The sequence below is a fragment of the Chanos chanos genome, chromosome 3 (genome assembly GCF_902362185.1).
Source record: "Chanos chanos chromosome 3, fChaCha1.1, whole genome shotgun sequence".
Lineage (NCBI taxonomy): Eukaryota > Metazoa > Chordata > Actinopteri > Gonorynchiformes > Chanidae > Chanos > Chanos chanos.
Genome location: NC_044497.1, coordinates 45,986,718 through 46,012,970, shown reverse-complemented (window position 1 = coordinate 46,012,970; position 26,253 = coordinate 45,986,718). Strand labels below are relative to the sequence as shown.

Here is a 26,253-nt window from a genome sequence, read left to right as displayed (position 1 = left end):
GATTTACAGTTAGCTACTGTCTCAACATGCATGGTACTAGAATAGCACGTGTAATTTACTTTTGTGAAACTACAAAGCGTTACTGTGAGACGTGCCATAGAAAAATTAAAGCTGGGTTGTGTAAGTGAACATCGTGTGAAGAACCCTTATCATCTGCTGTAAAGTGCCTTTTATGGACTTTCATTTTTTTCCTTATTAGACCTTTGCTATTGGCTTGGACGTGGAATTCAACCATGACAACCACTGTCCCAATGAAACACATGTACACACACACTGCTCTGTCCAAACATAGTTATTAGTTTACAGACCAGACATTAAATGGATGTGTGAAAACATATTTACATTTTATTGGTAAACTGAGGAGAAGCTTACACGCAGTAAGTTGATAATGGAAGTTACTGTTAACATGTTTACATCAGCAGTGGAACAGCAGTAGATTAAAACAATATATATATTTTTTTTCCTTGCAGATTTGGGCCATTTTTGGCTTCACTAGAGGAAAGGCTTTGATATTTAGTACTGCACTTGTCAAGCAGGTACACAGCAAGCACCACAACAGCAGCCTGAAAACAAAATCTAAAATTCAAAAAGAAATAAAAACAGAAGCCAAAAAAAAAAAAAAAAAGGCATTCCAGTGACTAATGCGGGTAATTCGAGTGGATACCATTAATATTTTTTTTCCTCAAATGATTCATATTTACCACTTCTAAGACCTGCTTGACCCGCCATAGTATTTAACAAGTTATGTACATATAAAATTTTTGTCTCCAGACCTTTTCTGTGAAATTCCAGTTTCACAGTTTTCAGTGTGAACGGTGAATTGGGTATACTGTCATAGATTTACATTTGGTTCCTCCATTCTGTATTCCCCAAACTCTTAGACAGAGAACAAAAGGCACTCTAACTATCAACAAATATATTAACATTAATAAACATACTTTTCACAAGGTGTTTGAGTTTTGAAAGAAAAAAAAAAGCAGGAGTAGCAGTGAAAACACATCTGAACCAACATCAAACCTTATTGGTCATTTTTATGGGTTTGTGTCAGATAATGTTCAAAGGGAACCGGACCAGTGGGGGATGATTAAACCCGTATGTGTTTCCAATTCAAAGGAAGATGATATGTCCTGGGTTTTTACAATGCTACTTTTAACAAGGAAACACATCCACTCTGCTCTGAGTGCAGAGTTTTTTTCTGTGGGAGCTTTTCCCTGAATCAGCGTATGGCAGACCATTAAAGAAAGGGTGTGTGTTCATTCACATTCACTTTAAGGGGGGCTCAGTTTACACTTTAACACCAGGAGGCCCCCCCCCCCAAAGGCTTTTCTACAGCTTTCTGCCAATGGCAAACAAACCAAGAGGAAGGAAGAAGGATGGTTTAGATGTTTTTGTTTTAGTATAGTTCAGTCATTAGTTACACTGAATAGTTAAATCCTTAAATGAGGTTTATTAACAGCGGTAAGACTAAACAGTCCAGGTTAAAAGAGTGTTAAATGTTGTTATGTTAGTCATATGAGAAATGTAGGTAAACACTTACAGAGAAAGTAGTTACTGATACACTAGAGAAGAACATTAGAATAAAGAGAGTATCTGTTTAAAAACAGGAAAGAAAAGAGAAATGGATGGAGTCACTGTCTCTCTCTCTTTTCTTTTTTTTATCTTTATCTACCCAGAGGTGAAGTAAATACAAAATGGAGATAATGTCAAACGCAGTTCTAATTGTAGGGCTCCATACAGATGCTGATGTGGTGGATCCACATAATTTCTTTTCTCCATATCTGTTTACACACATACAGAAAATATCAGCTCTCTGTTACTCTGCATAAAACGTCAGAATTCTCATCAATGGAAACATAGAAGAACAACACCAAAATGGATCTTCTCAGAGTTATGAAATTTCTTCTTTCCTTTGATACTCGTTGGAGTGTAGAGTGGATGTGTTAGGCTGTCCATCTTTGGCAGTGTGAATACTGTGTTATATAATGTGTGGACGGAGTTGGGATGGCAGATTGACGGAGTCTTCCTGAACCTTGCAGTCAGTATATCACAGTATTTGTCAAATAACATCTGTGACATCTCACGCACAAGCACACACACGCGCACACACACACACACACACACACACACACACACACACACACACACTCTTAAACTGATTTTTATAGACACACACACACACACAGAGAGACGTTCTTGAACCCACAGACTGATGTTTAAGTTTTACATACACAAACTCTCTTCTCAGTGTGTGGTGGTTTTAAGTGAGTACAGCAGTTCTGCCGTATGGCAGAGAGACAGCGGGTGAGCCATTGAGAAATACTGACAGCACAGCCAGTCCTCTAATTCTGCATTTCTCTCTGGCTCTAAAGAACGCTCAGCAAATTTCATCATCAGCAAAGCCCTTTTCACATCCAACCAGTTCAGCAAACCTTCGTGCCTAAGCCCCTCTGGTCCTCCTACTCTTCCAGAACCCCACTGTTGTTCCATCAGGTCCTTACGGGGGCCCCAGAGAAGGCAATGAAGAGCCCGTTTGGCATCATGAATATGGATACGTTTGATGGGGTCTGGTTGGAGCAGGAGCCTAGCCAGCCTTTGGAGGCCTGAGGAGTAGAGGGACACAGCTGGAATGGCAGGGAGGTCCTCACTACGGTAATCCTGCTCCTTCAGAGCTGGGCTCACCTCAAATGGGTTGGGCTGATGGAGGAGCTCGTAGATGAGAATCCCAGCCTGGAACTCATCGAATTTACGGTACTGTGCCGCCGAGACTATCTCTGGGGCCAGGCGAGCGTGGTCACGTTTGAGCCGTGGGTCCGCGTTGGCCGACGAGGTGTCTTGGTCACCTCGCTGCTTGGCTTTAGCGAAGTTGCTGATGAGTAGACGTGGAAGGTGCTGCTGTTGAGTGTCATCTGTGTTTAGTGGGCTGCGTCGGTGAGGTACCAGGAGCAAATTCTCAAGGCAGAGGTTACGGTGAGTGACCCCATGAGATTTGAGGTGCTCCAGTCCGTTACACAGCTGCAGGAGGAGGAAGCAGACGCGTCGTTCATACACCTCTGGGTGGGCTTGATGGAAGGATGCCCACTCCTTCACAAAATCTGCTGCACTCTGATGCGGGACTTCACGGGTAATGACCACCACTCGCTCCTGTTCGCCCTGTGCTGGAGGTGCAGGCCCCCCCGAGGAGCCCGGGGCCCCGGCTGAAGGCTCCTCATTGGGCAGCATGCTTTGAGGAACACAGGCAATGAAGTGGCCACAGTCTTGCTGGATGTTAAAGTGTGGAGGTATACTCTGTTGGACTGACAGACCGTACAGATGTGCCTGCTTAGCGTCTGGAGTCTGGCTCTTACAGATCTGTATGAGAAAGGAAGAAATGGAACGAAAGGAGATCAAAGTGGGATCTTGTAGCTCCACTTCACATGAAATCTCCCAAATTATGACATACTTATGGACTCTGCAGGTGCATTTTGTTTGTAGGAGGATTTGTGTACTTACAACAACAGTGACTATGAATTGGTTATTTCACATACTATAATATAATTATATCGGTGTGCAGCAGAAAGTAGACTGTACTCGTGTATGTGGTTGTTATGCTAATGCATAATTATTGCAGACACTGTGAAGAGGGGCCAATGTTTCATAACAACATCACGGCGAAAAAGCAATAAGCTGATACACAGTCCTATATTATAACAATTAGGCTAAATGCTAACTCCACTGAAATGCTAGTAAACATCTCTGTGTAGCAAAATGACCGTGAATACAATGTTAAGCTCATTTCCACAACAGTCAATAACTGGAACAGATTTAAAGTTCAGTCATATCTGTATTCACTCTGATCTCTGTTTCAATCAGGGAAACCAAACGATTTTTCACAATATTACTCAACAAATCAGTTTCTGTGCCCGACTGCCCTGCCCTTCTTTATAGACACACAACACACAGTGACTAATTCTGACGACACTGATGGTCTGATTTAAACCGAGCGTATGGTTATTTCATCCACAGTGACGTCAAATGCTTGTCTGTGTATATAAGACTGTCTGTGTGTATGTTTGAGCATGTGTTTGGGTTTACTGGCGTGCGTATCAGCGTGTACGTGAGTACTAACATAGTTTTCACAATGAGGGTGTGGCATGTAAAGATTAATGCACACGCTGACATTAAGCAAGAAGAGAAAGCCTACAGCACTCTCTTACTGCAGCTGTTGACTCCTTACACATCTCTAATGACTAAATGTCAAAGGTCTGACTGGATGAATGTTCTCTCACTCTTGTGTTTTTCTCCCTTTCCATACCATTAACTATAGCAAATGCAGTTTGCAGAGATGCCCACACCTTTCTCTGTTTTCTTTCTCTCTTCCTCTGTACCTTTTTCTTTGTGGTCAACTTTAGAGGGCTTGGTTTACTGCATGGTAACGTTTTTGTGTGTGTGTGTGTGTGTGTGTTTGCGTGAGGGGATTTTTGTCAGTAGCCAAAATGACCTCGACAGACGAGCTGCTCTCTCACAGTTGTTTCGGTCAAACAGAGAACATGAGTGTGATCTACTGACTCTGCCCAGTAGATTCTCACGCTCTTTAAAATAACACAGTGGCCCTCAAGGCTGCTTTATAACGCGTGTCTCACAAACATTCTGTATTTTTCCTTTTTCACACACTTTGTTGTGTCTCACATACATTTCCATGGATAAACATCACATTCTTTCCAAGAAGATATTTTAGAGCATTCTGTTAGTACAGGACTGCAAGTGCCTGGTAGGCAACACGAGGACAAAGACCCAAACCAGGACACAGTATCATTCCCACAAGTTAACACAGTCATAAGGAAAATCTGAAGTTACTTCTGCTAAACAGAAGTTTCTTTGAAATTGAGCACACACACACACACACACACACACGCGCGCGCACCCTTGCATGCGCACAAGCACATGCAAAGGCACACACACACACACTTGCTTAAGCCTTCTTCCTCTCTGAGCTTGTTTTTGAGCACAGAACTTTTTTGTTTTTAATATTTACAGTATGTACAGGGTTTTTTGTATATTATGCAGTCCCAATATATTTCTTTAACTACTTAGGATATTTCTTTAAACTTAGGATATGTCTTTAACTACTTATTACTACTTTGTTTTTAATACTTATTGTGCGTTATTTGTTTAACGTGGCGCTATGGTCCCTGTGAAACGCAATCTCATTCCCCTGTATGTATGAGACATGCATATGTGGAAATGACGATAAAAGCAGTCTAAGTCTATCATGCATTTTCAAAATGAAGTACAAAACACACACGCACACACATACACACCTTGACCGCATACATGTTGTTGGTATCCGAGGCACAGGATGCTGAGTAGTATACAGCGTCTCCTGACAGGCAGGTGGGTTTGTTGCAGGTAAGTTTGAAAAGGGACCAGCTGCTCTCATCAAATTGGAGTGGGTTCTTCTGACTACGGGTAAAATGGTCCTCGCATTTCAGAGCCAGCCTGCGGAGGGACTCTGCATAAAGGCCTCCCAGTTTCGAGTAGATGCCCTCACGGCTGTCAATGTTACTGAGCAGGGTCTGCAGCTGTAGGGTGGAGCCTGTACCTGAGACTGGGGTGGGCACCAGGCCTGAGGAAGGGGCGCTCAGCTGCGGAGATGAACATGAGGTCAAGCTACCCCGACTGTGACCCCCGAGACGACCGGTGCCTTTGACCTGGGGCTCCTCCAGGGTCCGGGAGCGGATGGTTCGGTTGAAGGGGGGTTGGCAGCGCTCCAGAGAGTCGTTGGAAGAGTAGCAAGGACGAGCCTCCACGGGACTGGACGGAGTTTGGGGGATGCTGTCTGGACGACACACGTTCCCCTCTGAGCCGCTGAAAGGGAGACGCGGGCGACCCCGCACCACCACCTCGCCGGGGGCGGAGACGGTTCGGTTCACCATCTTCTTTTCCGGTAATGGAGGAGGCTGTAGCTGGCGCCCCAGACTGTTGCTAGGAAACGGGTCAGGTTGGGGTGACCCAGGAGAGGGGGTTAAAGGGCTGCTTGGAAAGGGGGACGGGCAAGAGTGAAGGGCGGAATCCTGGGGCCCTGGAGAGAGAGATAGAGGTAGTGAGCAGGAGAGGGGGAGAGTAAGAGAGAGAGAGAAAGAGAGAGGGAGAACAGATATTATTAGATGATGCATCTGTAAGATGTTGCCAAAGTCAGCCTGTGTGACTTAAGTGAACAAGAGAGAACAAGCACAACTCTTCATTCCATTCTGATACACTTGAAAAATGTTAAAGGCAGTCTTAAACAATGATTAGAAAGAATTCTATGACACATACCAGTGGAAATGCATTAAAACAGTTTAACACCGCTGTACTCCCTCATAAAAAAAACACAAACAAAAACTCCTTAGCAATGTCAAAGGAGCTGTATAAGGATAAACTGGCAATTATTATTAAATTTATTTAAAAAAAATTATTAAAATGTCACACTTCATCTTAAGATCAACTGACTGAGTGTCGAGGTACACGTGTTTCTCTGCTGCTAATACTGTTGCATTGCAGATAAGTCTAGTGTATGGTGCCATAAAGGCAGAAACTGAGTTCAGCAGAGGCTGGGACTGATAAAATAAAAGGTATGGAGACACTGGAACACTGACTTCTCCCTGCTGCGGGTTAGTTAATGTTTTACAGGGAAACGCCTTAGGCACCTGTATTGATTCACACACCCCACTGGATCCATAATAAACCTGTATAGTATGACCCATATATGGAACACGTAGTAACCCTGGCAAGACAAACCCAAAGAAGCACTACACCCTATTCCAGTGTAGACACAATTACACTGGGGTCTACTGTAAGCAGATATATAGTTCCCACGTGAGTGTCATACATACGCTAAAGCTATCTCCAATGCTGTGAATTATTGACCACAGATATAATCACTTCACATTCAATAATGACTTTATTCTTATTACAAGGATCAAAACAAGTTCAAGTGAAAAGACTCCTATCCTGAGGCCGGGTAGGTTGCAGAGAAAAAAGCAGACCTATTGAGAAGTCTGAAAAAAGTTTTTCAAAAAACTTTTTAAACTCTGCGTCAGGCGGAGAAAAAAAAAATCTCGCTAAACCAATGTCTGTTTGTTCATTCCAAGACAAGCAAATGAAAGAGTCTTGAGACGTCCAAGTGAGTGAACTTCCAAACAGCTCGTCAGTGCGTGGTTTCATTTAGAGCTGGAACCCACGATTAGAGCCTTTATAGAGGGGGGAAATCTGAAGGAAAACTCCCTCTGATATACAGTAACTACACCCTAATTTACCCTCTCTATCTCCATAATTACCTCCTCCCCTGCTTCCGTCAGGCAGAAGGAGATGCAAGAGACACATCGGGGGGGGGTTTGAACCACAAACAAGAAAATTGTGACGCAAAACAGGATGACTTTTAATGCCTTAACCTTAGACCTGTAGCTGTATTTGTGCATGATGACGTAGGTTGTACATTGAGCCTGTCAGCAGCAAAAAAAAGGGGAATTTGAGTAAAACAATAGGCCTAAGACCTATTCCATGGATGTTATAACGAGATGACCTTTGCTTTAGATAGACCATAGGGTTTTCGACACAGCACAAGTCCTGCATCTAAAATCGTGCTGACAGTTCAATATCTACACGCACCCAGCAAATTCACTAGTGTAAAATTTACTCAAACTGTGTTATGAATTTCTATTTGTATAACACACTCACCAGAGCAAATGCATGTATAAGAGCACTCCTTAGCAGTGACCTCATGGATTAACCGTCACAACGTAGGTCTTAGCGGACAGTATAATAATTCTAAAATGAATTCCAATCTAAGAAATCTTGCACTTGAAAATCAGCAATCATAAATTTGAGTACCCAAGCAACCTGCACAATTTTATTGGAATCCCCTGTTGCGTTCACAGTCTAGTTCATTGTTTTAGCCCAATGTCAAGTTTTTTGTTTTTTTTTTCATATTCACAACAGCAGGTGAGTCAGCGAACTCCATATCCCAGGGGCCTCCGGTGCTGGCTGTACCTGAGCGTTCTGAAGGATTGAGGGTGTGTTGAGATACTTACCGGGTTCAGAGTGAAGGCTGTCTGAGGAAGTGGTGGTGAAATTACTGAGGCCACGCAGCGACTGGGTCAGATTCTCCACAGAACCCTGCTGACTGAGACGATCCAGCTCCACATTGCTCTGACTCATTTTACCACACACCCTGCCGAGAAGAGAAGATCAGTTATCATACAGTGCAAGGGTTAATGTGCTCTCTCTCTCTCACACACACACACACACACACACACACAACACACATACTCACTCAACAGCTTAAGGAAGCTTCTAATGCGCCTTGTCAACATACCACATCAGTGTTGTCCCTCTCTCTCTTAATGATGGAGTCTTGACAACTCATTATGCCAAGAATCCATGGGCACTGGAGAGGCAATCATCTTATCAAAACAAATGCAAACTCAACTCGACTCAGCTTATCCTCCAAGATCAAGATCATAAAAAATGTCAAACAATCTTTCCACGATTTTCCCAAACAAGTCCACACACCAAAGTACACGCAGCCACTTAAACCTTTCGAGCTCTGTCGGAGAGATCTGTCTTCCTCCGAATCTTTCCACTGTTTTCAGAGGTGAGCCTTCATTTCTTTAGCTGTCATGTGTCCTGTTTTGACTGCTCCATGTGTCCGTTTATGGAGGAACATTTAGATTCGCATATCACCACTCATCATAATGCAATTTTGTACACAAAGCAACCTGCCTCTGTCAAGCAGAGCGTGAAGAGGTCCACTTCCTCTTGTGAGAGATCATGTTTCTCATTTTCCTGATCTTGTTTCAGCCTCATGATACTTTAGAATACAATTATAGCTCTTACTGTCTTTTAAGCACGCACACACACGCGCGCACACACACACACACACACACACACACACACAGCCAAATACGTGCACTGCAAATCTGCATGCAGACAGACAAATCAATGCATATCAAATTCAGAAACCGATAGAGACTCATGCAGAGGTAGTATCGTCAACTACGACACGAAATCTTCGCAAATAAACAACGGCAGAGTAGGGAACAGTACATTACCCTGCAAATCACTGAGTCCCATGTGTAATTATACCGCAAAAACTCACAGACATAAATCTCTCAATGTAAACAAATCTACGGCCCTGACATTGATATGCGGGGCAAAGACCCGAGTCTACCTAAAGACCGCTCCTTTCAGGACACAAAGCTCACAGCCTCAGGCACGAGCATCAGACTCTCTCTGCCTGGGCACATGCTCAGACACACATAGGCAGTCAGTCATTCTGACTGTGCTGATTCCTCTAGTGTGATTAAAATTGAAAAAAAAAAAAACCCACACCATTCCTCTTTGGACATAAAGGTCCTCAGGCATCACCATTAAACTCGCTCTTTATCTCTGTGGAGAAACTATTTTCAGTTCTCAGGATGGAGTAGCGCTCTCTCTCTCATCTGAAATAACCTAAGCTGTGTGTGAATGAGTGCTCATTTACCTGGGCAGATCCTCTGATCACTGAGTCCAATTGGCTTGAGTGACAGCAATTCAGGACAGCATTAGGGGACTTGATAGTTAAAATGACCGGATCACTGATTGCTCCCTCTCTCTGTCTCTTTTATCGCAGACTGATGGCTTAATTTGATAACCCTTTAATGTAAATCATACCATAAACTACCTCAACAGCTCCACTCACTCACACACACACACACACACACACTCAAACTGTCCAAGATCAAATATCCTCTCAGACCTACAATGAATGAGGATTAAAGCCTGTGGCGATGCCAAAGCACAGGTCTGTGTGTGTGTGTTTGTGTGTGAGTGAGGGAGAGAGAGGGTACTAACCATCAGAGTGGGTCTTATACATCTTTGTGGACACACAGTTATCAGTGTACCTATGTACACAAACACATTTGTGGGTACACTCCTGGTTAAGATTACAGATTTATTAAATGAGCAAAAGTGAGCCTATGTATTTGTGCATATATGTGTGTGCGCACAGCTGTTTAAGTATCTCGTTTCTCTCATCCTTCACACAGACGAATAGTGCTCTGTGATATCCACAGCCAAGTAACCGTAGCATTAAGTATTGCATCACTGCAGACACCTTCAGCCCAAGGTTACACCACTCCAGCAATAGACTTAGATTGATACATACAGCCTGTAGCCTACATAGACAAATACACACATACACACACATACACACACGAAAATCTATCACCAAGGCAAGGCTTCGTAACTAAAGACTGGAAAGTCCAATGAAGTGTATGCGTAATCTTCGAGGCCATCGAGAATCTAAGGAAAGGACACATTTTGTACACTGATGCACAGAGGGGAGGCGTATGGCAGAGAAACGCATGGTTACATGACGTAAATCCGGAATAAAAATATATTGTGGGGCGATGGGACCGTCAGACCTGGCGGTTTTGAAACCTGAGCTGCGTTCCACTAAACTGGTGCCGCGGTGTAAAACCGTGAAAAAAAGTGTCAAGCGTCTCTTGTACTCGCTCTGTTGCATGCATACGCACGCACATTTCCTGAGTCATCATGATCTTTTTTTATTTGTGGATCTCCGGTTCTTCTCTCTGTGTGGTGGAGAAATCTAAAAGTAGGACACCACAACTTCCTTCGCCTTTCGGTCTTTCACGTGTGACTGATGTCTGTGTTTTCGTAATCATTTTGAACATCTGTTTACCTTACAGCTCCGCCCACCACGATTTCATGTTCAAGTTTTTCAAGATTTTCGGTTCATTGATGATAACTACTTTATACATAAACAAAATTAGTTTATTTAATTGAAAACATCACGTTTCAGATATCGACAAGGTCTTTTGTCCTTTTAAAGATGCAATCATCACAAACCAACGATTTGTTATCACAGACCCCTTACAGAGAAATGGCTATTAAAAATCAATGAATCTGAAGGGTCTGGCTCTGTGATGAGAATCGTATGGTTAAGAGGGGTGTAGCAGGCAAGAATGAGATAGATTATTGAATCTTTCTGCAAACAGCTAAAATGATCTTGGGGAACATAGCTCAACCAGTGTGGCGTTGTGTGGAGAGTGGTTCTTAAACATTTCACTGATGACAATAACCGTTCTATTTCTGTAAGCTATTAATAGCATGTTTCGGTTCATGACACCTTCCCTCCTTTTAAGTACTTCCTGTCTGTCACAAAATGCATTTACAATACATTACGAACGCTCTTGATGGAAAAATATTGACACTGCACTGGATAAAAGTTCTATAATTGCACTTGGAGAATGTTCTGGTCAATACAGAACCAATGGACTGACAATCTTAACATTATTCCCAAAGGCAATAAATAAAAATAAAACAAACTATTACATCAAACAACAGTGCTGTCAAAGACCTCCAGATGACCTTTTTTGTAAATTAGTATTAACAAACTGCCAGTAAACCAAAGAACAATAGCTTTCCTGCAACAGAATTGTCAACAAATATAAATTGTAATATGTCTGCTTTGTCTTGGCATCAGTTAAAATGAAAACCCAAAACTCCCTGGTTTGAACTAACAAGGCTGGGTGAACGTTTGAGTCATGCTCTTTGTGTGGTTTTGTATCAGTACAGAGAGAGGCTCAGCATTGGCGTTTCTTAACCACCCTTCAGCACTGAACAATCAGACACTGATTAACCCAACAGAAGAAAAGGCTCTATTGTGTCTGGCACAGGGTCATGTGAACACACACAGGGGTCAGAAGCAACTGTAAAATATCTCTTCCATGCCAGGGCATTTCATAACCAAATTAATGAGAAACAGAATCTGTTTATTCCGACAAGCTGCGCTTTCTCTGTGTATACACCGCGCATTTGACTTTTCATCTCGGTTATCTCAACCTTTTAATCTTCTTTCTTTTCCACTGACTCAATCACACTGGAAGTCTCCCTCTCTTTTTCATCTGAATTTTTTCCCCGTTCTCTTCTCTTGATTTCTTGTTCTTTGGAAATCTCATTTCCTGCTTCAACCTAATCTCTCACTCAGTGTTCTGCTCTCTCTCTCTCGCTCACTCTCTCCCACAGTATTCTCTCGCTCTAACCTCCTCTTTATTTTCAATCTCTTTCTCTCTTGCAGAGACTGGTTTTTGTATCCAAACATCGCACGGCGTGAAGGCAAGGTCAAAGATATGTCGCGTCGTGAGCTTTCTCCACCAACACGGTGCCTGTGCTGGTAACTGGGCCGGTGAGCACTTGAGTGAGATTTACCGCTCTCCCGCCACTCTGCCGCCTCAGTCATGCTCACCGGATTGAAGCGATTTAACATTCTGATACCGCCGCGGCTTTTATGGAAGGAGCTTCCCGCTCCATCCATACGGATCACTGCTTCCAACCACTCTACTCTCCCTCAGGAGGTTCTGGGACACAGAAGGAAGTTTACATAATCAGAGTCCTGAAAAAGGGAGCCAGCCTCTCTCTTTTTCAACCGAAAGCCACATTTCTGGGCTTTGGGCCACATTTAACAGCCTTGGTGCCAAGAGCTGTGAGAGAGGGCATCCCTGGCCAGCGTTTGGCATATACAGACCATTTAGAACCATTACTGGATCTCCTAAACAGGAGAAAAGAAGCAGGTCAATTCAACAGGTACCACAACTGGGAGAACCAATGAACCGTATCTTTACTGGCTGAATCAATGCCAGTTCTACCGGTCAAGCTATTCATTGGTTAACCCTCTGCACTTGGCATTCAGGTCTACATTAAGATTTAATGTGAAACAGAGAACCAGATCAGAACACGGTATTTCCATGTACCTGAAAAGCGGACCACAAGCTTCTAGAAAGGTCAGTGAGCACACTGAGTGCTGTGTACAAGTGGAACATCAAAGTGCAGTCAAGTTCCTGCTAAGCCACACGTCCACACACAGGTAACACACGTAATCTTTCTTGCTTTCTCTCTCTCTCTCTATCTCTCTCTCTCTCTCTCTCTCTTCAGTCATCTCAAACACCACTCAGACGTGCAGCACATTCTATCTTCCAGCAGATTTTGGCGAGCTGAAACACACATTTAGAATTAATCAAGTTAAACAAAAATAGTAATTAGAAGACCTCAAAACAAACAGGTTTTCACAAAGAGCATTATGAAGGACAGCCATCATCCACCTACCTCTCCATATGATATTCAATATGAATGGATGTTCAAGTGGAAGATGCTGAACTCTGTTAAAAACAAGTCCAAAGTAAGAGAGCACGCCCCTGAACAAGTGCCCGGCGTGTATTTAAAGTCTCTCGCCACAAATAAAGCGATGGCAACCTTTATCAGTGCAAATTAAAACACCCATATCTCATAGCATCCACACACGTCTCCCTCTCTGTGGCATTTTAAACCTAGCAACTAGATGCTATCTATTCTCTGTCCTCCTGGAGGGACAGAGTGAATCCTGAGGGTGGGGGTAAAGGGGGACAATCACCAGGGGCAACAATCTGCTCTATAAAACCTCTCCAGAACTTTCTCTGTCTTTCCTAATTGATACTGACTGACATATGCACACATTTATCTGTGTTTGGATTGGTCAGACAGAGGTAGGGCCAACTGGCCTAATGGTCTTAGAACATTTGTACAACACAACACCTGCCACTGTGGCAACAGCGTCCATTTACAAGAGTTCTACTTATGGACTGAAGTTATACGCTGCGGATGGTTCTGAGAAAGACAGACTTCCAAACCATCTGCTTCTTCAATGATTCATTCGTAAAAAATGCTTGCTCATAGCTTTGCCTACTCCTATTTGTCATAACTTGACAAAAAACCCCACAAAAAACAAAAAACAAAAAAAAGGATATAATGCAAATCTTTGACTTAAAAGTCCACTCTACATATTGTTTAAGATTCAAAGTGCAAGTTCAGGTAAATGAACAGTCCATAAATGAGGTATCATTGGGTAAAGCGGACCTGGAGTTCCTGACTAGAATTAAAATTCTATTGTCTCTAACCAAAACACAGTAAACCCTCAGCTATTATGTTTTGGTCTAATTTGCTGTGCATAGGCATAGCTTGGTGTGAGATACAAAAGAAATAAACAAAATATACTTGAAAGCATAACCATCTCTGAGCAAGACATGTTCTTACATGCATTCAAAAAGGCGTATTTTTATCAGAGCGCCATGCTAGCTGTGTCACAACAGTGAGAAGATATATCAACTTCCTAGTGTTACAACAAAAATAAGGGTCCTGTGAAATATGAGCAGTGGCACTTACTTGACGATCCAGCAGTCAGAGTGTTTTGAGGAGTGTGTGCGTGTGCGTGTGTGTGCGTGCGCGTGCGCAAGTGTGTCTGTGTGTGTGTGTGTGTGTGTGTGTGTCTATGGCAAATCTGTTTCATTTTCAGAAGTTTAGAGTGTCAGACTGATGAACTTGTTACAGAGAGAAAGGGATTTCCCGTGACAGAGTTGCTGTATTCCATTCAAGCCTGACAAAATACAGCCACCATCAATGCACCCAAACAACCTTCTTCTGTCAGGAACCAATGAAACATCAATCTTCAAGAGCTTAGCCAAATGAACTGCTACCATTTAGGTCACTCCTCTCTCCCACAGAAAACAAAACTTATGACTATCCTATTTGAATACACGATACTCCATACCCCACTCCATCAGGTTTAAAAAAGGCTGTGCTCTGAATGCTAAGATACCAATCTCCTTGGAGACGGAATCTCTTGTTGACCAAGCACCTGAACCCGAAAGCAGCTCAGCAACAGGCGACAGAAATTCTCGGTTGTATTTTAGTCATAAACAGGCCTATCTAAGATAGGGTTTATTTTGAAATGGTCCTTTGAGTCTGTGCGTGTCTATACTCAACCACCTCTGCCTGCCTTCCGTCCATGCGTCAGGGAAAGAGAGCCGAGAGATCAAATAAGAACCACCCCATATTAAAATATCTCTGATGGGCGACAGCACCATATGACAGAGATTTACACTTGGGAATGTTGTTCAAAAAGCCAAAACACGTCTCACAAATCATGTCTTTACGCAAATACAGAGTATGTATCCAAGCCAAACAGAATGCATGGATGTACAGAATTGATTCTTTCACACATCTGTGAAACGACGAGTATCTTTTCACTGAACACCTCTGTGGAGTGGCCAAAACAAACTGACAACACGATGCGGAACTTTTTTACAGCCATTTCTGTATACAGATCAGAATGAGAAGTTACACTGGTGCTAATGGAACAAGGCATTCATTCAGAATCATTCCGGAACAAACTGAACGGTTCCAGGGAACTGGAATGGAGGCTGATACGGGCTGAAAAATCCCTGACTGAAAACAAAGAGAGAAAGAGCAAGAAGAACACAGAGAGATAACAGGCTTGCTTCACTGCAAACAAACAAAGGAGCATCGTGTATAGCTTGCAAAACTGCACGTGGTCAAACATGGGCCATAGTCAGCTGATTAGGGATTCAGAGAGAGAAAAAGAGAAGGGGGGGGGGGGGGTGAGAGAAAAAAAGAAAGAGAGAGAAAGAGAGAGCAAGAGAAAGAGAGAGAGAGCCACACTGCCAAAGTTCATCATCCCTACAATTTACAAGTGAAGCAAAAAGGTACTTAAATTATTCGGCAGCAAAATCCTTCAGAAAAAATAACACCAACTGAATGTGACATATATTATTATCCTAAAAACCCCACTGTTCAAAATTCTGTATATATATATCTGTATATATATTTCTCAGGCTAAACCCTTGACTCTTTGAATTCAAAGTTACAACAGCCCTTAAAAAGTTGAACACGTCTTCATTGTTGCTTGTCTGGTGACCTTTGATGTCACAGGTGATTGCGTGTAATACAACAGTTTGGCTAATGAACTAACACAGCTCACTGACTCACAACACTGAGACACGTCAGTCATCCAAAGCCAATGTTCACTTAAACAAATCTTTTCCATTTCAGTTGGCTGAAAAACCAAAATATACACGAAAGCTTTTTCCATAAATCCATTACTATATGTACCAGTGTACCTAAATATCACTAACGAGTGTCCAAACCCCCCTCTCCCCCGCAGTCTTTGACTTCACATTTTAAATAATGGCAATAAAATCCTTTTACCCATACAGACAACTTTTTCCACTTCTCGCCTCTCTCACAGTCTGCTGCTACACAGAAATAAGTGAAAATTCAAACCTTTCCTTACCTGTGGTGTTTTTTGGGTGGAGGCGGCGGAGGTATTGGATCCCTGCTTGCTATCCTTGTAGCTGGTATCTCTGTTGCATGGGCAACAGGAACAGGATTCGTTGCACTGGCCAGCATACTGTTGCTCTGTCTGCCCTCCTCCGCATGGATGCCCCTCTGATTCTGACTGGCACCATTGTTGGTGGTGCCTGGCGTTGCGTTACTCTCACCCTGAGTCCCAGAGCTCCGGTCTTTGGACCTCCTCCAGACAGCAGATCCATTGATCGGCCCTTGAGACCCATTTTGTGAGCCTCCTTCCTGGGGGATTCTCTCCTCAGAGTCTCGTTCACCCTCCTCCTCTTCCTCAATACGGCCCTCCATGCTCCAGCCAGTGCTATGCAGTTTGTGTCTCCTCTCAAGGTGGGAAGCTGAGGTACCAGAGGTGTGGACATCAACCTGGGAACATTTTATTGTTGTTTCTCTGGGAGACAGGGATGTATGGATGGAGAGTTCAGGAAGAGGCACTGGGGAAAGGCTGGAGGTGCCCAGTTTTGGGGAGCGAGTGCTCCTCTTTGGGGGGATGGGGGGGCTTGACTGGGGTTTGGGTGACTGGCTGGGAGCAGGGGAGGTGATCTCCATGGAAACAGGAGTGGAGGGCCAGGAGAAGGCAGGGTTTGTGGTAGGGCTGAAGTGGGGCCACTCCGTGCTGACAGCTGAATCCGGGCTACTCAGGTAGAATGTCCGGTTATTCTCTTCTGTGTGAGCTGCCATGACTGTGATGGTCGCCTTTTGACCCTCGCTTCCACTGTTAACCGCTACATCCAGTTTGGACCTCTGCTGGGGTTTCCCATCGCATTGCATCCTTTGCTTTCGTTTGGTGCTCTCAGCATAAATAGGTTCTGTGTTAGACCTCCGGACGTGACCATTGTCGGAACCTGCTGTATTTGAAGGATTCCGTGGGCTCTCAGGTCCAGAGGTTGGGGCAAAAACATCTGGTCCCGTCAGCGAGTCAACACTGCTGCAGTATGAGCAGGAGTCAGACAGGCTGGCATGGTTAGAGTCTGGTGTCATGGCAGGAGAGGGGGAAGTGCTTGAAGGCTCCTGGGCAGCAGAGTTAACCCCATTCCCGGGAACGGCTGTGATTACATTGATGGCGATCCCTAGAGGAGCTTGCATTTCCTGCCCAGAAGACCCTAAGTTCACAGCCTCACCGTAGCTGTTGCAGCTACCTGAGGACAAGTTCCGCTGGGCGGGGCTATTGGCATGGTTACAGTGGAGGGACTCCCCTCCATTACTCATGTAAGTGTTCTTGACCGATTTGGCAGCCTGCTGCCTAAAAGGGTCGCTGTTCCCATTCTCCTTTAGGTTATTAGGGTCTCGTCCATCTTCCTCTGTGATAAAAATGCTGCTGATAATCATGGAGTCCTTGGGGAAGCCAGGAGAGGAATTAGCATTTGGAGAAAACCTACTGGAATAATCTAGTTTTCCTGGGATTCCACCATTCTGTAGCAGGGGCTTTCTACAGTTGGTACTGTCAATATAGAGAGGTGCCTGATCAAGCATCTTCCTCAGCCCCAGACTGTCCATAGAACTCTTCTGTTTATCCTGAACCCAAAGAGGTATAGGTATTAATATTCACATATCAGCATCAGCACCAGTCTTACAGTTAGTATTCAGATGCCTACTGCTTCAATTCACAAAACTAACTACAAGGGAGATACACAATGACTGATAATGTTTCAGACAATGAAATATATTAACAGTTTTTGAGAGCACTGTAATACGTAAATAGGTACAACATGAGATTATTTTGATGGAATATGTATTGTTACACACAAAGAGTATGTTATGGTAACAAACAAACAGCCAAAGATAGAATAAGAATACACTAGTGTAGTTATCCTGGAAGAACACTGTTAAGGACACTCATTAAGTGGGGATTTTTTTATCACGTTCTCTATTTGATCTAGTTTGATGTCAGCATATGGCATATAAATGCTTGCACTTGCATATCTCACACTCTGTTTTTCTGCTTACATAGCACTTTATTAATGATGTTACTGGTGATCACTTCTATTACACCTCCCGTTAACATGGTACAGATTCATCCATAATGAGATCAGTTCACGTCCAGATGGCCATTAATGTGAAATATTTTGCGTGCGGAGGGAAAGTGAGTGCACTACTACTATCGTTCTAATTCAGCTCATTTTCCACAGATACCTGCTCCGTGTTCATGTTGATGTCTACTGTGGTCTCTGAGTTGTCTGTGCTCATCATGGTGGGTCTGACAGCGATTGTGGGTTTAGAGTAGGGCGAGGTGAAGGTTAGACCATCCTCTTCCTCTGCCACCACGCTGGCCCTGGTGCTGGGGGTGCCAGCTATGCCCTGTCCGTGGGCACTACGAGGCTGGAAGCAGTTCTTACAGGAGCCCGGTTTCCACACGTGTTCGGCAAACTCGCCACACGCTGCAGACATCTTCAGTCAAGACCCTCAGCCCTCCTGTTTGTCCTCTTCTGCCTCCACGTCAATGTGGGAAAGAGCCTGTTTTACCGGGCCTGTGGTGCTTTGACATTGTGTGTGAGATGGCCGTGTTACCTGTGGTTATTATGGACAGGACCGCAGCCTGGAAAGAGAACAGAGAGAGTCAATTTCAGTGAAATGCAGCAAAAAAATGGCTTGAACAAGAGGTTTTTTTTTTTAAATGATAGAACATGCTGGTATATTCAGAGGAAATGGAAAATTACACTAACAACCACGCAGACGGAAACAAATATGTCTTGGTAGCAACAGCCCAACCAACTAATCCATGATTATGATGACCGGATTAAAACTGTGGAGAAAATTCTGAGTGTCTGGACATCTTTAATCTGAGATTTGCAAACAGGAGAAATTAAAAGGGAAAAATGTTACAGGAAAAAACATAGCGTTTTGGAACCCACTAAAGTGCTGTGTGACTTTGCTGCAAGTCACATTGAAAGATGAAGAGTGCAAGTTATTTTTCAAGCATATATGTTTCCTGAAAATGAGTCATAATCTCAGTCTCAAACTTCCCCATAATCTACAGAAAAATTCTTCTAGGGCAAGTGTATGAGATGGATATTGTCTTATGTAAATACTGAGGTCTACAGACCGTGGATGAAAGTATCTCACACCCACTCCTGAAAACCAAAAGGTGTGACCCCATATTCACTCTCTCTCTCTCTCTCAGAGGAAACTTTTGAACTGAAAGCTATGCAAAAGCAAGAACTGTCATAAACTGCATCATGCTAATCAACAAACATTACCAAAGGGAAAGTAACCTTTTTAATAAAGAGCAATTGTTATGACTATATGAGAATGTGCTGTGTGAGTTTGATGTACTATAATCTTGTGGCTTCAGAAGTCAATAAGAGTTTGAACCACTTTTAAAAGACAATGTGTACGCCCTCCCTCTCCATAAAAGACAAGACGCTAAAAAAGTGAGCCATTAACAGGGTCAAAGCACTAATAAAGAGTGACATGTGGACGTATGAATGCCTCTCCCTGTGCCAGTAAAATTTTAACCCTGTCTATCTTGCTTTTCTCAGGCTCCCTCGCCAGAAGTTCCTCCTTGTTTGTAATCTGAGATACACTTCTGTGACTTTCAGCTTTCCCAGGCCTCCCAAATTAGAGGTTCTTAGTTTCTGTCCATCCCACATGACCCCCAGAACCATGAGGGCCTGTGTTTAGAATGCTCCCTCACGTTCTACAACGCCTCAGAGGCAACAGAACCTTCCGGGAGGTCGGAATGCAAAGAATGCAGGAGGGTTGAATCACACGGGGGTGAGCTTTACACCACAACACTGCCTGTCTCTGCCCCCTCACACCAAAGACAAGCCGCTGGTGAGAAAACTTACACGCCACCAGACCAAATTAGTTTTTTGTTCCTACTGGGTGTCCGTCTCTCACCAGGAAGGGAAAAATCCCTAACTGACACCCAGAGTGAAGCGGGAGCACTTTAGGGCATACTCGCTCACTAACTGAAAAGAGTGTAAGGTGTGTGACTCTGAACGAAAGCTTATCTTTGTCAGAGATTTTGCTGTTTATTTCATCACAGGATTATGATTCATATTGTACTATACTACCCCCTCCCACCCTTTCTAAACAATGTACAATGATGTTGATGAAACCATTTTTAACATTATACACATGACTAATGATACTGCTATGGAGACAACAGATTATTCAAAATAAATTTGTAATGTCAACAACATACTGACACTGCACACAAACAGTCACTTCCTCTTTAAATCAAAAAGTAGTCATCCACAAAAAAGGTATCTGGCCATTCATACCAGTAGATTAAACAAAAAACTAAGTTTGACTCATAACAGAACAAAGCTACGTAGAAACACCAACAATAGGTATGTGGTCAAAAGGTTAGCCTACATTTCTGAAAATGGAGCATTAGTGGAAAACTCACTTCTTACTGACAAATCAACCAATGAAGTTTCACTCCTTGTGCTCTGAGTATACATACTTCCAGTCACATCTTTTTTGTATTTCTGATGACAAACAAACCAAAACTTTAACAGCACTCAGAAAACTTGGTGAGACATTTATTGTTAACGGTTAGCCCTGTTTCTATCTACTGGGAGAATAACATGATCAAGGAGGAGCAGAACATGACTGGACAAGTGCTAACGTCATTTTCTGCTGTCCATTTTACTAAGCTAACCACCAAATATTGCCTTAAATTGGGCAGATTGAACATGTTTGGGCACACAATCCACAGTAATCTTGTCCAGAAGCCCCAACATTGAGTAGAGACATTAGCAGCGGGTGTCGCTATTAAAAAACAAAAAAAACCAAAACCCTAATGTCAGGGGCCAAATGAGGATGACCTAGGTCTTCAGCTTTGTCCTCTGAAATTGCTGTGCCACTTCACCAGTCAGAAAAGACAAAAAGCCATTTTTCTTTGTGTGTGTGTGTGTGTGTCTGTGTAACCCTTTTGGGGTCCTGTCGTGTCTCTCCACCGTTGCCTGCATGGGAAGTCTGCCCGAGGGCAGAATGGTCTGCCGACAGCCCCACTGACCATGCGTTGTTTGCTCAGGGCAAGTCTAACGCCTAGGGAATGTAGTCTGAGCCACACTGTTAGACTCACTGGCTACAAGTTTGACAAGTCAATACCCGAGACAAGAAAAGGGTAGGGCTTTTGTTACACCAGCACAGAAACAGCTGACAACACTTGCAAACAATGAGTGTTTTTTCTCCCCAGACCAAGTGGGATAGACACAGATAGAGAAGGTATGAGACAATTTCTCTTCTTTTTCATCTTCAGAAAATCACAGTAAATTTCAGAGCCAAAAGAGGTAAATGTAGTTTTTGGATGAGATTCAAGTACTGATTGCTCAGATTAAATACACCTTTCACCTTTACCTCCCCTCTCTCCCCATCACTGAAGAACGTGTTTTTTATTTCATTAATTTGAGGTTTCAAGCAATTTGTGAAATTATTTGAAACCAAAAATAACGTTAATCGGTTCAGGTTCCACATACGTAGATCTATCAGCCTCTGTGTTTCAGTATCATACATTACAGTCAAAGACCAGAGAGGCACTGACAGTTTCAGTGTACAGGCTAAAAATACTACACACCACCATTTATGAATTCGAGTTTTCTGCATATATTGACTGGCATAATCCATAGTGGCTCAGAGATTTCCCGTCAATATTTCTCTCAGACTTCACAACTGCAACTACTGAGTGGTGAGGAACGGACAGAACGATGACCTCTATAAAGCGCGGGCGACATTGACAATTCATTTCATATAAATCTCACGTAGGCTTAGCTTCACATACATGGTATGCAATGTGCCGCTGTCGTGTTTTTCCGCCCTGCAAAGTCGTGTGTTTTGCCTCTAGCACGTGTCTCAATTTTCAATAGGAGCAGCGGCAGACACCGATTAGCCCATCACATCTACACTTCTTGCAGGCAGTACTGAAACTGTTGTTCACTGCAGACTGGTACAGCTACTCACACCAAGCAGCATGAGTTTTACAATCTTTTTCGTCCAGAACTCACTATCTGGCATATTTCGTATAGCTTACACCTGACGCCGTCTCTTAATGTGTTCCCCTAGGCTCACCGACAAAGCTTACTCATTGAAGGGTTACTGAAATCATAATTCGCGGCGATGTTCTCGGAGCAGTACCACTGGCAGAAGACTCACTGAGAGACTCAACTAAACCTTGGCATGCCTTCGCAATAATGCCATATGTTATGTTTGACATGGATCTGCGTGCCATGTCCCGCTGGTAGTTGTATAGCCACTAAGCTCTTTCATAAAATCACCAACTTGACAGATTCTCTTTGTGACAAATGAATTGTTTCAGCTTACCTGCGTACTCTCCAACTTGCCTGGCAACAGCAAGTACTGACAACCAAAAAAAACAATTCGGTCCTAACTGGAGCCTGCAGAATTCCGAGGGAGTGTAAAACCGTTGATTTTCCAATTATTTCAACATCCGACAGGTTGCCGGAGAATGCGCTCTGAAGAGAAGGTATGCGAGGTACCGCCACTCTGTCCTGATCTGTACTGAGTGTGAGAACTGGCGAAGCACGAACAGCAAGCTCCAAACTCCTGCAGCGGGGGCGGAGCTCGGTGTGTAAACTGATAAACTGTACACCCCCGCTGACTCATTGAAGCTTCCCGTTCCTGGTCTGGTTGAATTACTACATGGTCAAATATTGCCTTCAATAAACTAACAATCATTTTAATTCAGCGACATTGTTTATAATTATTTGTTGTTATTTGTTAGTTTAATTGGCGTGAGTTGTGAAGTATGCCTTTCAAATAATTCAAAGTACTTCCCCTTGTGTTCACTTGGGAAGCACAATGTTTCTAGTTACATGATTCATTTCATAGATTTCTGAGCAGAGGGAAATTCTACAGTAAAAGATACAAAACATGGGGACATTCACACAGCACTGCAGTAAAGCACAAAGCACATGAACAAGATGTGTGGTAATACAGTTAATAATAAACGACCTCTCCAACCTCTCCAACATTTCTTTTACATTTATTCATTTAACATCATCAAAAAAGATATGTGAAGCTAAAAACAAGCAAACAACAACAACAACATTTAAAGCGACTGCTGGGTTTTTTGGTTCAGTGTTGTTAGTGATAGCTGTATGGTTAAAAAGGAGCCCCCTGGAGTTTCAGCGTCAGTAGCTTGAGAGGACAGCCACTAAAAAGGGGGAAGCCAGGATGGACCTCCTGCTGATTCCCATTAAAAACACAGAACTGGTGATGCTTCTGTGCACAGTGCCTGTACATTTCCACAACAGAGAGGTGAAATGTCACTGTCAGCCAAGACAGCAGAGAAGAGAAGAAATGGCTGTCAGAATGCTCAGTAAACACAGCTCAGGAGTGGAGAACTTGTGTCATTGTGACATAAGACAGAACTGGAATCATTTCTGCCTTTTCTTCCAGGGGGGAATTTTCCTCTAGGGGTGATTTGTATTTGTCAGGGGGACCAAACTATGTGTGGAGGGCGGCTGTTTAAGCATGCTGGATCTCTCCTAAACCATGTTAGGCATTCTCTTAGAGTAGCTCAAGCTAATTGTCTATATGAATAGAAATCGGTGATCATTTAGCAAAATAAGGCTGTTCGCTTGTCAGGCTCCCTTTTACACAATAATAAAAAAAAAAATCCCCTCAGATTTAGGGAGTGGTACATGTTTTGTCATCTTTTCATTTCTTCTTTTTAAATTTCTTTTCCATTAGGTTGAAACCTGTTGGTTCTCATCAGTCTGCTTTCTCTCTCTCAGAAGTGCACATGATCTTTGCCCTGACCTCTGACCTCTGGGTTAATAATTCAGACTATCTTTTTTCTTTCCCCTCCCATTCTGAAGCAACTGATGTGCATGTGCATGACCAGAATTGCCCACAGGTGCTGAGAACAGTGGAAAAAAGAAATATCCAGAGGCTGACAAACCTTTACAAAATATACTGACACAAAACATCTCTTAAAAAGAATTAAAAGAATCACCACTGTACTCTGTGGAACACAAGCAAAAACATTTTAGACTGTGAGCATTCTAAGAATGTTTGATGAAAAAATCCTTCAACAGACAATAGTTTATGTCATACATAACTCAAAGTAGTAATCTAACACACACCTCACCCGTTAGCAGCTGGGATTGAGACTTTTTAACTCAGCAAAGAAGACTAAGGCCTTCACACTGAAATATGTTTACAAACACCTTCAATGATCACATCTATGGGGGAAATGTCAGTGTCCTACCTTTATGTCATAAATGACACAACATTTCTGTAATGACAATGTCTTTGTGGTAAAATCTGGGGATGTTGAAAATGAAGCCGAGAGTATGCTGCCCCCTCCACCCACCCCCCATCTTTCCAAAAGTCCATTCACAGTTCTGAGTGCTAGTTTCTGTTACGCTGACATTGCTCTATCCCCTTTTCCTTACAGCATAATGCCATAGAGGCTGAAACCACAAGAGGATGAAACACAATCCAAAGTGTGCAGTGCCCATTACTACTGTTTCCTGTTCTGGATTAGGGAGATTAAGGTATGGCCGTGGATTTTTCTACATGGAGGAAACCCCTGCTCTAGAATGGGTATTTGTATTCCATTATAAAGGGTTTACATAGTCGAAATGTAGGGTGAACCCCTCGGGATATGGACTGTCCATACAAAGATATTACTCCTTTGTTTCCCCATCCCTGTTGTGAAATATCCTCTTCCAGTGAGGACACAGGTGGATTTCTGTGCACCATCAGAAGTGTAGAGAAAGGTTCAGGTGTCAGTCAAGTGACCCACAGAGGATTCAGGCATAGGTCAGTGACATTGTACACATCTATCCAAAGTCTTGTGGATTCCGAGTGCCAGTAGGGGAACACACAGCTGATTCTTTGAACCAGACTCAAGGGGCTCTAATGAGTGTCCCGGATACACATTTACAATTCAGAGAAGTGAATTTGTGGTTTGTTGACACACAGTCACGGCAGCACTGGTAATGTGAGAATAAAGAGCCTGTCAATGAAAACAAGGCCTGTCTCTCTCTTTCTCTCTCTCTCTCTTTCTCTCTCTCCAGCTATCTTGGGGTTCTCACACTTTCCTGTTCCCAACACACACATACACAGACAGACACAGACAGACAGACAGACAGACAGACAGACAGACACACACACACACACACACACACACACACACACACACACACAAACACACACAGCAGCTGATTCTGGAAGATTCTACCATGCATCCCTTAGTGAGATAAATTATTAAGTGTAGAATCATTTTGAATTAGACTCAGGCAGTGGTGGAGTAAAGCGTGAAAGTTATAGTCAGGTGAGGCATGAGAAACCTTCAGCAATCTTAGTGGATTATTACCAAAAATTAAATGTATCTCTCATTATAGCAACACCTGCAACACTATGGAACTCTGTGGTGTCAACAAATCAGTTTTCTAGATTGCACATGATGGGATGTGAATATGTCACCTAAATCACATTAATGGAAAGGCATACATTTTTCATTGCCAGTGTGATCTTACTTAATTACAGGCACGGGTTGTCTGAGTTAAAGTAGTCTTTCATCTCCCTTTCCACAGTCTGAACTCATAGGTCTTCATGTCGTTATGAGGAATGATTCAGTCCAATTCAATTCAGTTCAATTCAATTCAATTCAGCTTTACTAGGAATTGAGTGAACATCATTTTATGAGGTGAAAATGAAGTGAAAACGTTAGTTCGGGGAAAGAGGACACAGGAAAGGCACAGAATTCGAACTAAAAGCAGCTCTTGCCTGTGTGGGTAATGTGGTGTCACAATAGAAACTGTTGCTTTATTTTTGCTGGTTGTGGTTGTTGACAAAGGTGTGGGGACAAAATATGGTTTTAAGAGTTGTGTGTGTGTGTCTGTGTCTGTGTGTGTGTGTGAGAGAGAGAGATCTGAATGTGTGTATATGGAGGCGTTTGATGTTGTGTGTTGGTGTGTGGCAAAGGCCATGATGAGGAAGCAACCACACCTCTCTGCCTCTGTACAAGGTGCAAACAGACAGTTACACAGACAAAAGACAAAGCTCTGTGGCTTACTTTGAGCTACATTAAGGTTTATTCAGTTCAATTCAATTCAATTTACA

The 26,253-nt window shown here is 43.0% G+C and overlaps 1 protein-coding gene across 1 annotated transcript; it reads right to left on the bottom strand.

Moving 5' to 3' along the window:
• Positions 1-2,234: 2,234 nt before the first annotated feature.
• prag1 (PEAK1 related, kinase-activating pseudokinase 1) lies at positions 2,235-19,814 on the bottom strand. Its single transcript, XM_030767944.1, has 6 exons — positions 19,743-19,814; positions 18,343-18,597; positions 16,142-17,724; positions 8,049-8,188; positions 5,298-6,058; positions 2,235-3,348 (listed from the first exon to the last, which is right to left on the bottom strand). The coding sequence occupies exons 1-6, from the start codon at positions 19,812-19,814 to the stop codon at positions 2,242-2,244; spliced, it is 3,918 nt and encodes a 1,305-aa protein (XP_030623804.1). The 3' UTR covers positions 2,235-2,241.
• Between the last annotated feature and the right edge of the window lie 6,439 nt (positions 19,815-26,253).

What these genes read in the sequence shown, in the direction of transcription:
- prag1 (XM_030767944.1), bottom strand. Translation starts at nt 19,814, where the DNA reads ATGGTTCTGGGGGTCATGTGGGATGGACAGAAACTAAGAACCTCTAAT. An exon ending in GAGGCCTGGGAAAGCTGAAA is followed by an intron (nt 18,598 to 19,742) that starts GTCACAGAAGTG and finishes TCTTGACTGAAG; the next exon opens with ATGTCTGCAGCGTGTGGCGA. An exon ending in TCAACATGAACACGGAGCAG is followed by an intron (nt 17,725 to 18,342) that starts GTATCTGTGGAA and finishes CTTTGGGTTCAG; the next exon opens with GATAAACAGAAGAGTTCTAT.